Below are 22,483 nucleotides of genomic sequence, written 5' to 3'. Positions count from 1 at the left end.
AAGCCCGCGGCTGTCTCCTCTCCCCGGGATCACTGCTCTGCGGCAGGAAGGTGCCACCGACCTGAAGCCTCTAACATCTAGTCTGGGCTTCGGGATCTCGACCCGTGTTTGAACTCTGGGATTCTGTTGCTGCCACAGTGTCACACGCGCTTCGTGACGCGCACGTGTGCTCTAGGGAACCAGACACAACACGTCTGACACTGACTTCGGAGTCAGGCGCTCCGACAGCGTTGACGATGCACAGACGCCGAGGCCCCGACGGGCGCTGTCTCAGGGACGCCGGAGGGGGGGTAAGGGACTCGCCAGCGCAGCAGCAGCTCAGACGCCGGACGGCACACACCGTGCTGCTGAGAAAACCAACGTTCATCTGAGCACCTTGCAATGCCTCTTAGTAAACATTTCCTGATGATAAAAAATACATATTCAGGACAAAGGTTTATTGACACAGTGCAAAAGTATATCAGGTTCTACATGTACACAGTTTATTTGTTTTTACTTGAAAAAGATATCTGATTGAAGTATTAATAACCATTAAAAACAAGTAAATTCACACAATTATAAACTGAAACAAAATTTCAGTTTAGATTAAATTGACCTTGAGAATTATAATGAAGTTTTACTTAATTGCATAACAACTCCGTTCACACAGCATTCTGTTTTTCATAAATCCTGACCTCCTACCCAAGAAAATGCAGCCTTTTGGGTAATATTTGTGTAAACATCAAAACCTATAATACACATTTTTATTATCCATTCCTGTAGTTATTAATACAAAAAGTTAATAAACTTGCACGACAAAGTGTAAAAGTGGGTACAGCCCCCTTGGGGGACAGCAGCGTCACTGCTGAGCCTCCACCTCGCTCCAGCAGCGCAAGCATCACGGTCCAATCCCTACCTACGCCAACTGAGCTACTTGTCAACATATGAAAGTTACACGCGGTACTACAGCTCTGCCTACAGCAAGCACCAGTTTCACACCGAGTCTGGTGTCAGGTGCACTCCGTAAGATGTGTGCTAAGGCAAAGAGATCAGCAAAGTGAGATAAAACCAGTACCAGAAAGACTGAAAAAGAGTTGCTTCCACGACTGAGAACATAAGGTACAAAACGTGCTGCATGAAGCTGCATGACCTCTGACAGCCACGTGTCATTTCTGATTTATGCAGATTAAAATTTTTGTCCCTGCAGAAGGTTATGAAGAGTACACTGATGGACAACATCCGGGCTGGTTAGTTTTTTAAAATTTGATTTCTCACCAAGGGCAAAAATACCACACCACCTGACCGCCACGATGAGGGCTCAGAAATCATCCGGACCGAGCAGAGCATGAGAGCTCCCCTGTCCTAACGCTGCAACACTTGCACGGAACAGCTCAGCATTCAAAAATGGCTGGAACGCACAGAACTGCCTTCCAGGAAAACCCATTTTAGAAAGCAAACCTGAGCTACGGGAATTGAGAATCAGGGCTCAGCAGTCATCATGCAATCACAGATAAAAAGGTTAAGTCTCCTAACCATTATCATGATATACTTTTATAAAAAGGTATAAAACTTCAGAGGAGGAAGAGTGTTTTCTTAAAAACAAAACAAAAAAAACAAAATAAAACAAAAAAAGAAAGCTCAGTCTGTTAGATAGAAGATGAAAGGTCACTGCTGCTCCATTATTGGCTTCTAGTCCTCTTGCTCCTCTGTGTGGGTCCCACGTCATCCAGAGTCTGGGCAGGAACCACGGACTTCTCTGAAGAGCAGGGAGCGAACTTATCAAGTAAACAACCCACTCATTTCCTTGAAGACACAATTATGGCCACGCAGGAAGCACTGATCTCTGACTGCTGCACCCCTGTGAGGATGGCGGGGCTCCCGCAGGCCACTGCTGTCCCCGTGGGCCACTGCTGTCCCACGCAGCCCTTCATGGCACTTACAGATCTCCAGCAAAGATGGCCAGACTTCTTGTGTGTGAATTGGTTGGAAAGAAAGAGTTAACTGTTGATTTCGGGTGAGACATGAAAACACTGAGGCATGAAAGAACAATAATTATTTGTAACCTGACTTCTGAACCTTTTTGCAGTCATTATTTTAAAAACAAAAACATCAGAAAGGGGAATACCACGGGTTGAGTGAGGAGCTCTCTCTGAACGTCACACACGCAAGAGCTAACTTCAGCTTCCGAGGAACACACTCGTGGTGAGCAGATCCACTGTGAGGGCAGGACTTCGGGAACTTCAGTGGAAGGCGGAGAATTAAAAGAAAGGCGTCTACAAGAACAAAGCTCAAAAGCCAACCCCGACAAGCAGGTACTTCCAGTGTACGGACGGGTGGTCTTTGCTACCACTAGTGGACACCGAAGTGACTCGTGCTGTGGGCAAACGAGAACGTTCCACCTGAATTACGGAGGGAAAGGCCAAGCTGCACGAGGACCAGAGGAAAGTTCATTTCTGGGAACGATTCTGAACGCGGACGGCCCGCAGGTGGAATGTCGAGCCCTCTCACAGGGAAACTGATTCCTGTAACACCAGAAGGAAAGGAAGGTGGCCAAGTTTGGGGGCTATTTCTGGCTGTACTTGTGACTACCGTGGATTTCGGGTGCCGCCTGAGCACACACCTCTCTAGAGGCCATCCGATCTCCTCAGAGGATGGCAGAACTAGAAAAAACACCTAACTGACAGCTTTAATGCCCCCGGGACGTGGACATAAAGGACTGGATACATGGCGTTTGCTTCAGGAAAACAAAGCCCATTAAAAACTCAAGAAGGGAAAACCGTAACATTCAGTGACAAGTTCATGGTCACTTAGAGTCTTTTTTTTTTTTTGGATGAGGAACGAGGAGACTTTATTTCTCACAACACCTCCCTCCCGTCCCACACAAGAAGTCTGGTTGTCCAACGGGTCCCCGCGGGGGCGCCTCCACGGCCGCTCATCCGCTGTTTGCTGCTGGAGCTTGACCACAGGGTTCTGCGGTGTCGCCCGGGGAGTCCTGGCTTTCGCAAGTGACACAGCCCTCCGAGAAAGAAGAAGAGTGGGCAGCATGACGAAATGTCATCTGGAAGGACTGAATCAGTAAAATGCTGGCCAGGTACCTTACGTCTAGTCCCCAGTTTATCCACTGTGTGTCTGAGAGGAGCCCATGTGGCAGTTCACTCCTAATTGTTGTGAGAAGGAAGAGGACAATTGTTTCCACAATTGTTGCTTAAATCACTTTGGGGCTCATTCGTTTACTCTCCTATTCAAAAAGCATAAAAATAGTGTTTTAAGAATGAAGACACTTGAAATGAGGAGCGGGCGCAGCTCCTGCTTTTCGGGAAAGCCACATCTAACCAGACGCCGGCTGCGGGAACGCGCTCTGTTCTTCTTTAAAGGGGGGGCACCTGTTTACTTCCGCAGCCTTGACACCACACTGTTCTGAACACCCAGCTTTCTTCTCTTGCTATCGTTTGTAACTCCCCACATTGTCACCTCCCACATCCACAGCTTGACACTTGAGGGAATAAAGTCCTCATTCCTGGTACAAGTTCCACAAAGGTTCCACAGAGCCACCACAGGGGCCACGGGCAAACCAGAGCTCCATTGCCAACCCACTCGCATGCGCTCTCACTAAGAAGATCTCGTTAACAGCCAAAGCCCCCGGGCCTCATGGAAAATCCTGCTAGCTATGAATACTCCCTCCAGTGTGGATCCCGCATCTTGAGTTTGATCTCGGTTCAAACACGCCTGCATATCTGAAACGCGCATCTCTCACTCCTCGCCTCCCCATCAGCCATACTTCAAAGCAGGGGCCCTGCAGCATTCCAACCAGGAAGCACACTTGCACTCCAAAGACCGGCATTCAAAATCATGGGGGCTGTGCGACCGTAAATAAATTATTTAACATCTGTACACGTTACTTTGCTGCTCATTGGTAAGGTAGAAGCATCTGTGAGGACTGTAATTTTCAGTGGGATGGTGCAATGCATATTAAGTGCCTCAGGCACTGCCTGGCACAGAGAGACATCATACAGCACAGCTGTTGTCACAGTGCTTACTTGGATGTCTATTCCTTGAGGGACAGTCTGGCTCTGAATCCAAGAGTGCACCTTGGCCAGCTCCTCCCTCTGGCCACATAAGAACCTGGGCTGCCGCCCCTGCAGGCCCGCCAGCTTCTCCAGGTCCTCGCTCAGTACAGCCTCTGTCACCCTGAGGACAAACGAGCAACCTTAGTCCTGAAATAAAGCACAGGGTTCTTCCGTCATCCAAGAAAAGCAATTCTGGGCTTGCGATATACTTTCTATCTCTTGCTAATATATAATGCACATATTAAAAAATAACCAAATCCACTATTGGTCAATGGGTGAAGCTAGAGCACTTTTTCTTGGTGGAAAGCATCTGCACAGCGCTTGAGAGGAAACAGATTTCCCTGAGCTCCTCTCTTGCAGAATGCAGAAAAATTCAGAGTCTAGAGAGAGAAGTTCTGGTACTTGTGCGCCCTCTTGGAAGTGCTGTCTGATGGCTTTCTGGTCTCATGATGCACATGTGGGTTCAGTGTGGACCGGAGTGTGTGTGGGGCACCGCCACCGTGGCCGCTGTCCTAGGCCTACTCATCATCTGACTTCAAATGAGTGAATGAACCATCCATAAAATCTGGTTCTCTAAGAGCATGTATAAAAACACAATTTGAAAATCATCTTGTATTAACCAACATACTTAAGAAATCATTAAATAAAACTCATAAAAGTGGGCCTCCTAAAGTGTGTTCTTACCTCTCAGGTACCTGGTACGTCATGAGAACGCGCTCAGGAGTTTGCTTTCTCCTTCTCCACATGGCCTCGTCAGCTAAACCAGGAAATGTTTCCTCTTCCTGTGCGTCCTCAGACTGCTGCCCGTTGGAGGTGGTTTCAGGACAATCAGTACTAGCGAAGTCCACACTACTGTCCCTGCTTCCTGTCACAGATCAGCAACAGCTACAGGTTAGCAGATACCTCTTGGGGGCTGATTTGCCAAACTTTCTCCTCAAAGACTCTGGCCACCAGCTAACAGTCTGTCCCCACACAGCCCAGCCATGGTCCTGGGTGACCTCACCTCCCGGCTCCTCTGCCTTCGCTAGATCCCCGTCCCTCCTCCTGTGATGAGTGTGGTCAAGGCCATACCTCGCTCCTTTTCATTGCAGCTGCTCCACGTCAGCTCCATCTCCCAATCGCTACACCTCCACTCAGCCTTACTAGCTCGTCTGCTTGTTTGAGTGAACCACGTACAAATCTGAAACCATGCCTTGGCCCTTCAGCTCAGAGCCCAGTGCTCATCATTCAGTCACGTGCTCTGCAAGATTTCTTCTTCCCTCTGACTTCTCACAACTACCCAAATGTCAATGCTCATAAAGCCAACTGTGAATTCTATTCTTATGTCAACCCTAGTAGCCAAAGATATGGAGCAAAGTCATATATAATAGGGTACGTTGGTTCATCATCACCAAAAGGATCATCCAGATGCTGGGTAATTCTGCAATGGTCTCCAGCCAGCACGCCAGCCTGCCCCAGGCCTCCGTTCCCTCACTCTCATCTGTTAGAAACAGAATTCATTATCCTGACACTATTTGTAAGCTTGCTCATATCTACACTCTTTCCTCACTTATTCCTGTTACAGCAGAGAAGCTATCTATCCATCCATCCATAAAGGCCCATCCCTTTATGGCTGTTATGGAGCTTTGCAGATCATTCTTTTCTTATCTTGCAAGATAATTGTTTAAAACAACAACAATAACAATTTTATTGTGGAGTTTATAATACCTGTAGAAATAATATTTCTTTGTAAGCAAAAATAGCACAAAACATGAAGGGGAAATGGAAGTACTCTTAAGGTTCTTAGACATAAAGTGATGTAATACATATAAGGTCTGAAGGTTAACTATGCTAGATAAAAAAATGAACTTGTAAATCTTAGAGTAATGACTAAAAAAGGAAAGATGAGAGGTATAGCTGAGAAGACAGCAACGGAGAGAAAAAATAATCATTAAAAATACATAATTATCAAAAAGAAAGAGGGAGGAGGAAAAAAAAGAGCAGAGGAGAAAAACATAAAATAAGCAGCAAGTTGGAAGATTTGATTTACACGTGACCATATAAATAATCACATTAAATGTAAATGGTCTAAGTATTCTAATTAAAAGGCAGGGACCATAATATGAATTAAAAAATCAACACCCAACCATATGCTGGTTATCAGAAAACAATTTTAAATATACAGATAAGAGAAAAAAATGGAAAAAATATGCCAGATAAACACTAATCAAAATAAAGCTGGAGTGGATATACCAATATTTAAGTAGATATAAAGCAAAGTACATTCCATTATAAAGAGATCAATTAATCAAAAGGGACTAACAATCTTCAATGTGTATGTACTTCATAAAAGCATTAAAATACATGAAGCAAAAACTGAAACATAAGATATAGGCTAATTCAAAACCGTAGTTGGACATTTTAACAGCTCTGTCTCTGTAACTGATAAAACAGAAAATCAGTTAGAATGCAGAAGACTAGATCAACATTATTAGCTAACTTGATGTGACTTACATTTATAGAAGAGATTTCTTTTGTGAAAAGCACACATGCTTTTCAATGTGCACATGAAACTTTTACCAAAATAGACCAAATACTGGACCATTAAATAAGTCTCCGTGAATTTTTAAAAATATAGACTATGTTTTCTGACTGTAATTAAGTTAGAAACCAATAAAATACCTGGGGCAAACCGCAAATATTACAAAATTAAAAACATTTTTATAACTCATGGCCAGAAAAGAAAACATAGAAATTGTAAGATATTTTGGACTGAATGAAAATACATCAAAATTTGAGGAATGTACTTGTGTTTAAAGGGAAATTAAAAGCATCAATTGGGGAGCACCTGGGTGGCTCAGTGGATTAAGCTGCTGCCTTCGGCTCAGGTCATGATCTCAGGGTCCAGGTATCGAGCCCCACATCAGGCTCTCTGCTCAGCAGGGAGCCTGCTTCCCCCTTTCTCTTTGCCTAACTCTCTGCCTGCTTGTGATCTCTCTCTCTGTCAAATAAATAAATAAAATCTTTAAAAAAAAAAGCATCAATTGTATATATTTAGGAAGGAAAAAAAGAGTACCAAAGCAATGCTCTAAGATTAAGAAATCAGAAAAAGAACAAAAAAATTTCCAAAGTAAACAAAAGAAAATAATAAAGGTTAGAGCAGAAATTGATAAGATACAGAATCAGAAAACAGTAGGAATATAAACCCCAGTAAAACCAAAATTGCTTCTTTGAAAAGTTAATAAAATAGGGAACCATAAGGCCAGAACAATCAGAAGAAAATTAATATCAGTAATAAGAGAGAAGACATTACTATAGATTCTACAGACTTTAAAAGGATAAGGAAATATCATAAACAACTTTATGTCAATAAATTCAACAACTTAGATGAAATGGACAAACTCCTTGAAAGATACAAATCACAAACATCACTCAAAAAGACAGAGATGAACTGAGAAGCCCATATATATAAAAGAAATTAAATTTGTTGCCAAAAATCTTCTCCTAAGAAAACTTCAGGCCCAGACAGCTATACTGGTGACTTCTACCAAACATATAAGGAAGACATAATATCATCTCAATATAAACTCTTCCAGAAAAGAGAAGAGAGGGAACAGTTCTCAACTTATTTTTTAGACCAGCATCACCCTGATACCAAAACCAGACAAAGATATTACAAGAAAAGAAGACAAAGGGCCAATATTTCCTTTAATAGTATGATAATCCTTACCAAAATCTTAGAAATGATAATCCTTGCCAAAATCTTAGAAAGAGAATACAACAATATATAAAAAGGATAGGGGTGCCTGGGTGGCCCAGTGGGTTGAGCCTCTGCCTTTGGCTTGGGTCAGCCCCGTATTGGGCTCTCTGCTCAGCAGGGAGCCTGCTTCCCACCCCCCCCACTCTGCCTGCCTCTCTACCAACTTGTGATCTCCCTCTCTGTCAAATAAATAAATAAATAAATAAAATCTAAAAAAAAATATATATATATATATATATATATATACACACACACATATGTACACATATATAAATATATATCAAATAAATAAATGAAATCTAAAATGTGGGTGTGTGTGTATATATATTATATCCATATATATAAAGGATAAAATAGCATGGCCAAATACAAGGTTTAATATTTGAAAATTAGTATAATTCACTATCTTAACAGAATAAGGGAGAAGAAACATATAATTACCTCAAAAGATGCAGAAAAATCATCTCAGCAAATTAGCAATAGAAAAGAATTCTTCAGCTATACTAATAAAAGACATTTAATAAAAATCTACATTTAACATCATACTTAATGGTGAAATTCTCCCTGATTTTCCCCTAAGACTGCTAATAAGATAAAGGTATTAGTCTCACCATTTCTTGTTCAATATTAGGGGTCCTAACAGTCCTAAATAAAGACATACAGATCAGAAAAGAAGAAGTAAGCGTATTTGAAAAACAAGACTGTCTGTATAGAAAAGTCCTACAGAATCTACAAAAGAGCTACTAAAACTAATGAGTTTAGCAAGATATCAAAATACAAGCTCAAAATAAAAATTCAATTAGATTTCTATATGTCAAAAACAAATACTTGGAAATTTAAATTTTACAATGCCCTTTACAATAGCATAAAAAAATGAAATCCTTAGGATAAATTTAGTAAAGTATGTGTAGAACTTGTGCCCTGAAAACTACAAAATGCTGCTGAGAAAAATTAAAGACCTACATAAATAAGAAATACATTATGCTGTGGATTAGAAGACTCAGTACTATTAGGGTGATAATTCTCTCCAAATTGGTCTACTGATTCAACATGATGTCAATAAATATCCCAGCAGGACTTTCTGTAGAAACTAAGAAACTGATTCTACAATTTATATGGACAAAGGACCTATACTATGCAAAATTACTTTGAAAATAAGAATAAAGTTGGAAGAATTACCCTATCAGATTTCAAAACTTATTTGAAAGTTCTATTACTCAAAAGAATAAGTATTACCATAAAGCTAGCCATATAGATAAATAGAACAGAAAAGAGAGTCTCCAAATGGACCCAACCTGTATGGCCAATTTATCTTCAACAAAGGTGCCAAAGTAATTCAACAGAGGAAAAGACTAATCTTTTCAACAAATGGGAAAGGAACAACTGGAGCGCCAAATGCAAAGAAGGTATATCAACCCTTACCGCATACCACATATAAAAATTGACTAAAAATGGATCACAGACCTAGCTACCAAAGATTGTTAAAAAAGGGTGGCTCAGTTGGTTAAGCGTGGGACTCTTGATTTTGGCTCAGGTCATGATTTCAGGGTTGTGGTATCAAGCCTCACATTGGCTCTGTGTTTGGCACAGAGTCTGCTTGTCCCTCTCCCTCTGCTCCTCACCCTGCTCGTGCTTTCTTAAATAAATAAATAAAATCTTTAAAAAAAATTTTTTTTTAAAAAGACACAACAGGGACCCCTGAATGTCTCAATCAGTTAAGTGGCTAACTTTTGACTTTGGCTCAGGGTTGTAAGATCGAGCGCCACACTTGGGATTCTCTCTCTCTCCCTCTCCCAGTGCCCCAGCCCCCACCCATTTGCGCATATATATGCTCCTCTCTCTCTCTCTCAAAAAAAAAAAAAAAAAAAAAAAAAAGACAACAAGCCCCAAATGGAGTCACTTGTGCTTGGCCTATATCAACAAACCAAGACTTAATACTAACCTAACTACAGTTTCACGTTCCCATGAATGTAACTCTTAACCAATCCACAGGGAATTACCTGGTCAGGACTAATGAGATAAATCGCCTGATAAACCCCTCCATTTCCCTTAGGACTGTGACCTTGCCTGAAATAATACATCCTTTACTAGTAGTAACTTTCTTTTCCTGTCCCCTTTCTGCTAAACAAAAAACGAAACAAAAACAAACAAACAAACAAACAAAACCCAAACTCAAAAAACAATAAAAATAAACAAACAACAAAAAAAAACCCTTTCCATTTAGCTCTTCAGAACTCCTTTCTTTTGCTAGATGGGATGCTGCTCAATTCATGAAACACTGAACAAAGCCAATTTGATCTTCACATTTACTCAGTTAAATGTTTTTGTTTAACAAGATAAAACTATAGGGATGCCTGGGTGGCTCAGTTGGTTAAGCAGCTGCCTTTAGCTCAGGTCATTATCCCAGGGCCCTGGGATCGAGTCTCGCATCAGGCTCCTTTCTCAACAGGGAGCCTGCCTCTCTCTCTCTGCCTCTGCCTGCCTCTCTGCCTACTTGTGATCTCAGCCTGTCAATTAAATAAATAAAATCTTTAAAAAAAAAGATAAAGCTATAAAACTTCAAAAAGAAATAGGAGACTATCAGTGACTTAGAGACAAAGAAGAGCATTACATAGTGATAAGGGGCTCAATACAACAAGAGGCTATAACACTTGTAAATACCTGTGTACTCAACCTAGGAACACCTAAATATACAAAACAAATATTAATAGATATAAAGGGAGAAGCTGACAATAGTAAAATTATATAATATTGGGAATATAATAATGTATATAATATTTATTAATATATTATTAACATATAACATATTATATATGATATATAATATAATAATATTGGGAAACTTTAACACCCCACTTAAAAGACAAATCAGACGAAAAGAGACAATGGCTCTGAACGACATTAGACCACACAGGACTTAACAGATACATATGAACATTCCATCCAAAGACAGCAGAATATACATTCTTTTCAAGTGCATATGGAATATTCCCCAGGCAAGATCACATGTTACGCCACAAAACATATCTCAGTAAGTTTAGAAAGACTGAAATCATATCAAACATCTTTTCTGACAATAATATGAAACTTGAAATTAATTATCAGGAAAAAACTGGGAAAAAAACACAAATACGTGGAGGATAAATAACATACTACTAAAAAACTAATTTGTTAAATCAAAGAGGAAATAAAAAAACACATGGAGACAAATGAAAACGTAAACACAATGGACCTATGGGAAGCAGCAAAGGCAGTTCTAAGAGGCAATTTTATAGCAATAAGGGACTACCTCAAGAAACAAGAAAAATCTCAAAACAATATAGCTATAACACCTAAAGGAAACAAAGAGCAAAAAAAGCTCAAAGTTAGTAGGGAGAAGAAAATACAGATCAAAGTGGAACTACATGAAATGGAGACTAAGAAAACAGAGAAAAGGGACGCCTGGGTGGCTCAGTTGGTTAAGCGGCTACCTTCGGCTCAGGTCATGATCCCAGCGTCCTGGGATCAAGTCCCACATCGGGCTCCTTGCTTATCGGGGAGCCTGCTTCTCCCTCTGCCTCTGCCTGCCACTCTGTCTGCCTGTGCTTGCTCGCGCGCTCTCTCTCTCTCTGACAAATCAAAAAAAAAAATCTAAAATTAAAAAAAATTAAAAAGAAAACAGAGAAAAGATTGATGAAACCATGAGGTGGTTCTTTGAAAAGAAAAAAACAAACTGCTAAAACTTTAGTCAGTCTCATGAAGAAAAAAGAAAGAAGAATTAAATAAATAAAATCAGAAAAGAAAGAGAAGTAACCACTGACACCACAAAAATACAAAAGATTAAAAGCCACTACTACAAGAAATCATATGCAATAAGTTAGACAACCTGGAAGAAATGGATAAATTCCTAAAAACATACAAACTTCGAAAACAAAATCTGGAAGAAATAAAAATCTGAACAGACTGATTACTTGTAATGAAAATGAATCAGTAATCAAAACCCTTCCACCAACAACAGTTCAGAACCAGATGGCTTCATAGGTAAATTCTACCAAACATTTATTAAAATTTTTTTTAAAAGTTCTATTTATTTAAGCAATCTCTATACCTAATGTGGGGTCTGAATTCATGACCCTGAGATCAAGAGTCACATGTTCCACTGCCTGAGCCAGCTAGGTACTCCTAATTCTACCAAACATTTAAAGAAGAGCTGATACCTTGTAACTATTCCAGAGAATCAAAGAGGAAGGAAAGCTTTCAAATTCATTCTATGAGGACAGCATTACCTTGATACCAAGTCCAGACAAAGACACTACAAAACAAGTAACTACAGGTCCATATCCCTGATGATGCAAAAATCCTCAACAAAATACTAGTAAACTGAATTAACAATATGTTAAAAGGATCATTCACCATGATGAAGTAGGATTTATTACAGAAATGCAAGGATAGTTCAGTATCTGCAAATCAGTCAACATGATATATACCATACTAATAAAGGATAAAAACCACACAATCCTCTTAATAATTGTAAAAAAAGCATTTAACAAAATTCAGCCTCCATTCACGATAAAAACTCCCAACAAAGTGGGTTTAGAGAGAACATACCTCAACATAATAAAGGCCACAAACCCACAGCTAACATCATGCTTGATGGTGAAAAAATTGAAAGCTCTCATTCTAAGATCAAAAACAAGACAAAGATGCCCCAACTTTTTATTCAAGATCTCATTTATTTATTTATTTGTCAGAGAGAGAGAGAGAGAGAGAGAGAAAGCATGCACAAGAAGGGAGAGCAGTAAGTAGAGGGAGAAGCAGCCTCCCTGCTAAGCAGGGAGCCTGACGTGGGACTCAATCCCAGGACCCTGGAATCACTACCCAAGCTGAAGGCAGACACTCAACCAACTAAGCCACCCAGGTGTCCCACCCCCGCTCTTATTCAACATGGTACTGGAAGTCCTAGTTTTAGCGATCAGACAAGAAAAGGAGATCAAAGGCATCCAAATTAGCAAGGAAGAAATAAAACATCATTATTTGCAGATGGCATGATACGATATATAGAAAACCCCAAAGACTACAAAAAAAAAAAAAAAACTATTAGAAAAAATAAATTCAGTAAAGTGTGAGACACAAAATTAATCCAGGGAAATCTGTCTCATTCTATATACTAATAATGAAGCAGCCAAAAGAAAAATTAAGAAAATAATCCCATTGTGGTGTCTGGGTGGCTTAGTCAGCTAAGCCTCTGCCTTCGGCTCAAGTTGTGATCTCAGGGGCCTAGGATCAGTCCTCATGTCAGGCTCCCTGCTCAGTGAGGAGTCAGCTTCTCCCTCTGCCTCTGCTCCTGCTCTCTCTCTCTCTCTCAAATAAATGAATAAAATTTTTAAAAACCTCCACAAAAACACTAATTTGAAAAGATATATCCACCTCCATGTTCACTGTATCATTATTTACAATAGCCAAGATACGGAAGTAGCTTAAGTGTCCATCAACAGATGAAAGGATAAAGAAGAGGCAGCGTATATATATATACACAATGGAATATTACTCAGCCATAAAAAAGAATGAAATCTTGCCATTTGTGACAACATGGATGGAGCCAGAGAGTAGAAACCTAAACAAAATAAGTCAGACAGAAACAAGTATCATATTATTTCACTCCTGTGGAATTTAAGAAACAAAAGAACCAAGGAGGAAAAAAAAGAGAGACAAACCAAAGAAACAAACTCTTTACAGAGAACAAACTGATGGTCACCAAAGGGGAGATGGGTGGGGGATGGGGAGACATAGGGAATGGGGGTTAAGGAGTATACTTGCTGAGACAGGCACTGGGTATTATATGGAAGTGTTGAATCACTATTATTGTACATGTGAAACTAACCTCATACTGTATGTTACTAGTTATAGTATATAGTATATACACTATATAGTATAGTATATGACTACAATTATGCTGGAATTAAAAACCTTAAAAAAAGAGATGTGATGAGCACACATGCACACACACACACACTTACACATGCATATGTGTGTATATGCGTGTGCACACACATGCACTGGAATGTTACTTAGCCTTCAAAAAAGAATGAGATCCTGTCAGCTGCAACAACATGGATAACCTAGAGGGCATTATACTAAGTGAAGTCAGTCAGACAGAGAAGACACAACTTGTATCACTTGTATGTGGAATCTAAAAAACAAAAGAACCAACCAACCAAGTAGAAACAGATCATACGTATAAAGAACTAGTGGTTGCCAGAGGGCAGGGGCTTGGGGGAGAAGCAACATAGGTGAGAGGATTAAGAGGCGGGAACTTCCAGTCGTAAACAAGTAAGTCACAGAGATGAAAAGTGCCACACAAGGCACCGCATAATGGACAGAATTGTTGAATCACTATGTCGTACACTGGAAACTAACAGAGCATTGCGTGCAAACCAGACTTCAAAATAAAAATAAAATAAAGTTAACCATACACTTAATACACAGCCTAGCAATTTCATTCCTAGATATTCACCGAATAGAAATGGAAAACCTACGTCCACGAAGGGACGCAGGCTCCAATGGCCCAGCAGCATGATTCATGACAGCCCCAAACGGGAAGCACCTGAATGACCACCCTGCGGGGGACGGACTTCCGCACAATCTAACCCTGCCCGGTCCTAAGAAGGGACAAGCAACCGACACGCACCAGTCAGGATCCATCCTCGGCAGCACCGTGTTAACTGGGAGGCCCTGAATGCGAAAGGCTGCAGCTGGACCCTTCGGCTGACACATTATAGAAAAACTAAAACTGTCGTGCTAGGAAGCGAATCGGCAGCCGCCGGGAGCTGGAGCATCAGGGCAGAAGCCGAGTCTACCGGGTCACACGAGAGCGCCTCCAGGTGAGGGAAACGTCCTCCGTGCTCACTGTGGTGCTCTGACACTCACGTATGTTTTTGTCAGAATTCTTGTCTTGTATACCCAAATTTGGTGAGTTCTATTGTGTGTATATGTACCCCAAAAAGTTCATAAAAAAAAGAAAAAATACTTTATTTCCACACCAGTGCCAAAGCCAGACGGCCCATCGCACAGGGTTCTCCTGGCCACAGAGCTGAAAGAATTCACATTTTGACCCACTACCTGATGCCGCAGAACCCGTTCCAGACGGCGGCTCCTCGTGGAGCAGTGCCGTGGACAGCTCACCTGTGGCAAAACCGCTGCTCTTCCCACGACTGCCCGAGATGCGCTGCAGGAAGTCAGGACACAGGAAAGATTTTAACCTCTCAAGCATCCTATTACAAAATAACTGGCAGATCTTCAACTTCACGTTAAATAGAATAAAGAGCAGACAGAAGGGACAGATCAAACAGTGCAGCCTGTCCCGGGGAATGTGGCTTTTACCTTTCCATGTAATATTCCCTATGTAATACTAGAGATACTGCTGGTACTTACGTTTTGTAAGTTCTAAGCACTGTTCTCAAAACTTGGGACTAGAGTCATGAACAAAGCAGAAGTCCAGCTATCCTGAGCTTATGGTGCATGGGAAGAATCATTATATGAATATTACTTCGTTAAAGCCTCAGAATAAGGCAGCGAGGATTAATCTCTTCATTTTCCAAGTGAGGAATGAAGAAGAGAGGCTGGCGGCCGTGGTTCGGCTAACACACCGAACCCGGGCCAGAGCACCTGCGTCCCTGTCTTGCTGCACAGGCCGGCTTCGCTCATGGGCATACACTCTGCACATTTCTAAGGACACTAATATCAGGCTTTGAAATTTCAGCGTATTTTCTTGTTTTGGAACATCAGATTGTGACTATTTGTCAAAAAGGGGTATTATGCCTTGAAAAGAAGACTGAAGAAAAACTGTAAAAATTCACACTTGTCTTGAATCCTGTACCTAAATATAGGAATATCCTATTCCCAAGTTTAACTGGATACATACATCTGAGAATGATTTTTAGGTAAAAGAGATAAAAAGTTAAAGGAAAATGACCATTTTAATTTTTGGTTTTGAAAATGATGTGCATTCGTGTGGGACTAGAAGTTGCCTACTTTACTGAGAAGTCATGGGCAGAAAGGGACTCCCCGGCTCAGTCCATAGCTGGTGTCCCTCAGCCGTGCCTGCAGGAACACACTCACTCCCGTCGGGTCTTGTTAGTATGGTTTACTCCTGCCTTACCGCCCACAACCCCAGTTGTAAGTAAGAAAACACATTTTACAGGCAATGGGTATGTTAAGTTTAATGACTGGGTATCATTTTTCTTAAACATTTTATTTCTTTTTATTTTAGAGAGAGACAGAGCATGTGTGTGTGTGAGCAGGGGGAGGGGCAGAGGGAAACTTAAGCTGACTCTGTGCTCAGCACAGAGCCTGACGTGGGGCTCGATCTCATGACCCTGAGAGCATGACCTGAGCTGAAATCACGAGTCGGACACTTAATCAACTGAGGCATCCTGGATATCAAATTTTAAAAGGCAGGGGGTGGAAACCCAGTTCACATAGAAAACGTGAAAGACAGCACTTTGGGAACAAACCTCACAAAGTGTCTAAGAAACCAGAACACAGCAGATTCTTTAACTCCGGCTTTTGAAACAGAGCCAGGCAGATACAGTACATATTTCTGGAACACAAAGCTGCATCAACCCCAGCCATGAAGTCAACTATCTGCTAAGCCTTCAGTATTGGGTCTCAGGGCAAGAGCCTTAATTTTAACAAGGACCCACATTTATGTTCTCGCTCATGTGCTGGAGGTTAGTGTCACTTACAGACTTTGCTTCCGGACAAATATCCCTTCTCGTCTGATCTGAAGATTCACAGGATCCGAGCATGTCTGCCTGCAGTAAGTTTAGCTGTAGCGGTGAGCTGCTCCCTGAGTTAACGCAGGGGTGCTCTCCACACCGCATCTCCCATTTTCCCTCTGCCCGCCTCCGGCCGGGGACAGAGGACAGTGGCTCCAGGTGTGGAGCAACGGCAGATAGTGAGGCCAGCGTTCCAGAAGAGCCCGCTGTTCCCAGGAAATCATATGGGCAGAAGGATGGTGACAACAGGGGACAGCCATGGGGATCAGGCAAGAAAATGGTCATCACAGTATCTAAAGAAGAAGGGAGCGCAGGAAAAGTCTGCAAGTCATTCCATAAAGTGGCCTTAGGCAGCCGATTGAGCGCGGTCAGGGACACTGCATGATCTCTTCCCACAGAAGGCAGGGCTGGGACGAGGTAAGTAGCCAGGTCGGGAGCCATCAAGGCAGCCGGGGAGGGAAGGCTGGAGGCGAGGGAAGGGCTCCAGGGCTGCCTGTGCCGGCCGTCTCCTCCCAAGCGGGGACAGAAGGTGTCCTGGGCGTCCCTGCTGTTCCACGGCCCCGACGGCTTCTTCCGCCCGGGCTTCCCCTTCTTGCAGCCAGCTGACCCGGCCTGCTTGGAAGCAGAGTCTCCTGCAACCATAGAGAGGGAGGCATATTATTAAAAACTCAAACCAAAAAAGAAGACAAGAAGGCCACTGGCAGGTAATTATAAATAGATTAGGAAAGAAGAGACACTTGTCAACAGTAACTATGTCTCCCACTACTCCTGAAGACATGAGCAAGATCCCGGATAAAAGCTGTTGTAAAGTAAACTTATTTCAGTATCTCTCAATCACTTTCCTTAGAAAATCAGCTTCTCAGATCCAGGATCTAAGAAAGATCTTTGATAACAAATTGCTAAGATGAATTTATTCCATCATCATCTTCTACTTTTTTTTTTTTGTTAAATTTTATTTTTATTTATTTGACAGAGAGTGAGAGAGAACACAAGCAGGCAGAGAAGCAGGCAGAGCGAGAGGGAGAAGCAGGCACCTTGCCAAGCAAGGAGCCCGACATGGGGTTTGATCCCAGGACCCTGGGATCATGACCTGAGCCAAAGGCAGTTGCCTAACCAACTGAGCCACCCAGGCACCCCCATCTTCCACTTTCTTAAAAGCAAAACTCCACATCTCCCAGCACTTACACAAATTTATAAAATCTTAAAAAAAAAAAAAAAAAAGAGTCTCTTAGGGTTTGTCTCCCTCTCAGGTTTCACCTTGTTTTATTTTTTTCCTTTCTTCCCCTATGATCCTCTGTTCTGTTTCTTAAATTCCACATATGAGTGAAATCATGTGATAATTCTTTCTCAGACTAACTTATTTTGCTTAGCCTAATAGACTCTAGTTCCACCCACGTCATTGCAAATGGCAAGATTTCTTTTTTTTTTAAGATTTTATTTATTTGACACATAGAGATCACAAGTAGGCAGAGAGGCAGGCAGAGAGAGAGGAGGGGGGAAGCAGGCTCCCTGCTGAGCAGAGAGCCCGATGTGGGGCTCGATCTCAGGACCCTGAGATCATGACCTGAGCCAAAGGCAGAGGCTTTAACCCACTGAGCCACCCAGGTGCCCCAAGATTTCATTTTTGATGGCTGCATGATATTGCATTGTAGATATAGACCACATCTTCTTTATCCATTTGTGGACATCTGGGCTCTTTCCATATTTTGGCTATTGTGGACACTGCTTCTATAAACATTGGGGTGCAGGTCCCCTTTCGAGTCCCTACATCTGTGTCTTTGGGGTAAATACCCTGTAGTGCAATTGTTGAGTCGTAGGGTAGTTCTATTTTCAACTTTTTGAGAAACCACCATACTATTTTGCAGAGTGGCTGCGCCAGCTTGCATTCCCACCAACAGTGTGGCAGAGTTCCCCTTCCTCTACAACCTTGCCAACATCTGTCATTTCCTGACTTGTTAATTTTAGCCATTCTGACTGGTGTGAGTGGTGTCTCACTGTGGTTTTGATTTGTATTCCCCTAATGCAGAGCATTTCTTCATGTGTCTTTTGGCCATGTGGATGTCTTTTTTAGAGAAAGGTCTGTCCTCTCTTCTGCCCATTTCTTGATTGGATTATTTGTTCTTTGGGTGTTGAGTTTGATAAGTTCTTTATAGATTTTGGATACTAGCCCTTTATCTGATATGTCATTTGCAAATATCTTCTCCCATTCTGTCCGTTGTCTTTGAGTTTTGTGGACTGTTACCTTCACTGTGCAAAAGATTTTTATCTTGAAGTCCTAATAGTTCATTTTTGCCTTTGTTTCTCTTACCTTTGGAGACCTGTCTAGCAAGAAGTTGCTGTGGCCAAGGTCAGAGAGGCTGCTGCCTGTGTTCTTAAGGATTTTTGATGGATTCCTGTCTCACATTTAGGTCTTTCATCCATGTTGAGTATTTTTTATGAATGGTGTAAGGAAATGGTCCATTTTTGTTCTTCTGCATGTGGCTGTCCAATTTTCCCCACATCATTTGTTGAAGAGACTGTCTTCTTTCCATTGGACATCCTTTCCTGCTTTGTTGAAGATTTGTTGGCCATAGAGTTGAGGGTCCATTTCTGCGTTCTCTTCTGTTCTGTTGATCTGTGTGTCTGTTTTTGTACCAGTACCATACTGTCTCAATGATTACAGCTTTGTAATACAGCTTGAAGTCTAGAACTGTGATGTCACCAGGTTTGGTTGTTTTCAACATTCCTCTGCTATTCAGGGTCTTTCTGGTTCTCATAAATTTTAGGATAATTTGTTCCATCTCTGTGAAAGCAGTTGATGGTATTTTGAGAGGGATTGCACTGAATGTGTAGATTGTTCCAGGTAGCATACAGATTTTAACAATAAGTATTCTTCCAATCCATGAGCATAGAACATTTTTCCATCTCTTTGTGTCTTAATTTCTTTCCTGAGTCTTCTATAGTTTTCTGAGTAGAGATCCTTGCCTCTTTGGTGAGGGTTATTCCTAGGTATCTAATGGTTTTGGGTGCAATTGTAATTGGGAATGACTCCTTAATTTCTCTTTCTTCCGTCTCATTATTAGGGTATAGAAATGCATCTGATTTCCATGCATTCGTTTTATACCCTGCCACTCTGCTGAGTTCCTGTATGAGTTCTAGCAATTTGGGGTGGAGTCTTTTGGGTTTTCCACAGAGTATCATGCCATCAGAGAAGAGTGAGAGTTGACTTCTTCCTTGACAATTTGGATGCCTTTTCTTTTCTTTCATTGTCTGATTGTTGTGACTAGGACTTCTAGTACTAGTGGTGATAGTAGACATCTCTGTGTTGTTTCTGACCTTAGGGGGAAATGAGAGCTTTTCTCCATTGAGAATGATATTCATCGCAGGCTTTTCATATATGGCTTTTATGATATTGAGGTATACTCCCTCTATCCCTACACTGTGAAAAGTTTTAATCAAAAAAGTATGCTATAGTTTGTCAAACACATTTTCTGCATCTATTGAGAGGATCATATGGTTCTTGTCCTTTCTGTTATTGATATAATATATCACATTGACTGATTTGTGGTTGTTGAACTACCCTTGCAGCCCAGGAATAAATCCCACTTGGTCGTGGTGAGTTATCCTTTTAATGTATTGTTGGAGCCAGCTGGCAGAATCTTGGTGAGAATTTTTACATCCGTGCTTATTAAGGATATTGGTCTGTAATACTCCTTTTTGATGGGGTTTTTGTCTGGTTTTGGGTTCAAGGTAATGCTGGCCTCATCAAATGAGTTTGGAAGTTTTCCTTCCATTTCTATTTCTTGAAACAACTTCAGAAGAATAGGTATTAATTCGTTAAATGTTTGATATAATTCCCCTGAGAAGCCATCTAGCCCTGGGCCCTTGTCTGTTGGGAGATTTTTGATGACTGCTTCAATTTCTTTGCTGGTTATGGGTCTGTTCAGGTTTTCAATTTTCCTTTAGTTTTGGTAGTTTATACATCTCTAGGAATGCATCCATTTCTTCCAGAGTGCCTAATTTGTTGGCATATAGTTGCTCATAATACGTTCTTAAAATTGTTTGTATTTCTTTGGTGTTGGTTGTGATTGCTCCTCTTTCATCTGTGATTTTATTTATTTGGGTCCTTTCTCTTTTCTTTTTGATAAGTCTGACTGGAGGTTTATCAATCTTATTCTTTCAAAGAATCAGCTCCTACTTTCCTTGACCTGTTCTACTGTTCCCTTGGTTTCTCTTTCACTGATTTCTGCTCTAATCTTTATTATTTCTCTTCTGCTGAGTTTAGGCTTTATTTGCTGTCCTTTCTCCAGCTCCTTTAGGTGTAGAGTTAGGTTGTGTATTTGAGACCTTGTTTCTTAAGAAAGGCTTATAATGCCTTGTATATACACTTCCCTCTTATATACAATGCCTTGTATATACACTTCCCTCTTAGGACCACCTTTGCTGCATCCAAAAGATTTTGAACAGTTGTGTTTTCATTTTCATTTGTTTCCATGAATTTTTAAAAATTCTTCTTTAATTTCCTGGTTGACACATTCATTCTTTAGTAGGATGCTCTTTAGCCTCCATGTATTTGAGTTCTTTCCTAATTTCCTCTTGTAATTGAGTTCCAGTTTCAGCACTGTGGTCCAAAAATATGCAGGAAATGATCCTAATCTTTTGGTACCAGTTGAAGACCTGATTTGTGACCAAGTGTGTGATCAATTCTGGAGAATGTTCCATGTGCACTTAAAAAGAATGTATATTCTGTTGCTTTAGGATAGAATGTTCTGAATGTATCTGTGGAGTCCATCTGGTCCAGTGTGGCATTCAAAGCCCTTATTTCCTTGTTAATCATTGACAGATTTCATTTTAATTGTTACCAATTATTTGCATTTATTTATTTTCACTAAATTTAACTTATTTTCAATAAATTCTTACAACTATTATTACAACAGCAGGCATATAAAACTTCATCAACCTAGCAAATAAGTTGGTTTCCTTTTTCTGCTTTTCTTTATACTCTTTGTGCACTTGTATATATATTTTACAGAGTTGTAATACTCAATATGTATATTGAGTATTTATTAAAATCTTACTGTAAATATTTTAGCTTTGTAGATTTTTCCAAAATGTTTTTATCTTTGAACTAATTTTTCAAATATGTAATATATTCATGGGGTTCAAAAATCAACAAGCTTTGAAAAAGCAGTCATTAAATCCTCCCCACTCCTTGCCTACTATATGCCTAGTTCTTCTTTATTTTCACCACAGAAAACCATTTCTTTTATATCTTTATCTATCAGTCCACTTTCTTATGTACCTATAAAGAAGTAAGAATATAGATTTTTTTACCCCAAAGGCATGTAATATGTACATTATCTATAGCGGGTTTTTTTTTCCCACTTAATGCTATCCTTTCTACCAGTTCAATGACAGCTATCTTATACTTTTTCTGTATCATAGGCTTCCATTTCTTGTGTATACCATAATTTATTCAAGTAAACACCTGTAGACAGACTTTGAGTTGCTTCTAAATATTACTTCTCCCCAGTACAAGAGGCTTCATGGTGGACACAGTGGCTTCCCCACAACATCCCTTCCACCTCTCCCCTCTGTGCAGTATCCAGGCAGCATGGATGTGCCTGGCCCCACTCCACTTCCAGAAGTGCACTCTGATTCATTTAAATCAACACAGCACAGCCAAGATGGAGTAACAGGGACTGGATTTACCCTCCTGCCTGAACCAACTAAGAAAATGGACAAAACATGTGAACCAGTAAGTTCCAAGACATTGAACATCAGTGAACAACGGAGAGTGACCCCTGGGGGGAGGCAAACGTGTTGAGCCCTGTGGCTGCCCCAGCCTACTGCCTTGAGAGTTTCTGAGATACAGGATGGGGAAACCAGGTGAAGCCTGTGAACCCCATTAGTTGACAAGGCAAAGCCGAGAGTCTGGTTGGTGGCTAGAGTTTTGAGGGAAG

At 41.0% G+C, this 22,483-nt stretch overlaps 1 protein-coding gene across 1 annotated transcript in view; it reads right to left on the bottom strand.

The window, feature by feature from the left end:
• Nucleotides 1-417: 417 nt before the first annotated feature.
• The window catches only part of PER3 (period circadian regulator 3), a 59,968-nt gene continuing 37,902 nt past the window's right edge, over nucleotides 418-22,483 (bottom strand). Inside the window, 6 exon segments of the mRNA XM_045064929.1 lie at nucleotides 418-2,995; nucleotides 4,017-4,167; nucleotides 4,731-4,911; nucleotides 5,422-5,526; nucleotides 14,743-14,989; nucleotides 16,509-17,173. Coding sequence (XP_044920864.1) covers nucleotides 2,912-2,995; nucleotides 4,017-4,167; nucleotides 4,731-4,911; nucleotides 5,422-5,526; nucleotides 14,743-14,989; nucleotides 16,509-17,173 — 1,433 coding nt within the window. The 3' untranslated portion in view covers nucleotides 418-2,911.

This window comes from Mustela putorius, unplaced genomic scaffold, assembly GCF_011764305.1.
Source record: "Mustela putorius furo isolate JIRA1106 unplaced genomic scaffold, ASM1176430v1.1 tig00003853_pilon_pilon_pilon, whole genome shotgun sequence".
Lineage (NCBI taxonomy): Eukaryota > Metazoa > Chordata > Mammalia > Carnivora > Mustelidae > Mustela > Mustela putorius.
The sequence above is the reverse complement of the archived record's forward strand: the minus strand, read 5'-3'. Positions and strand labels throughout refer to the sequence as shown.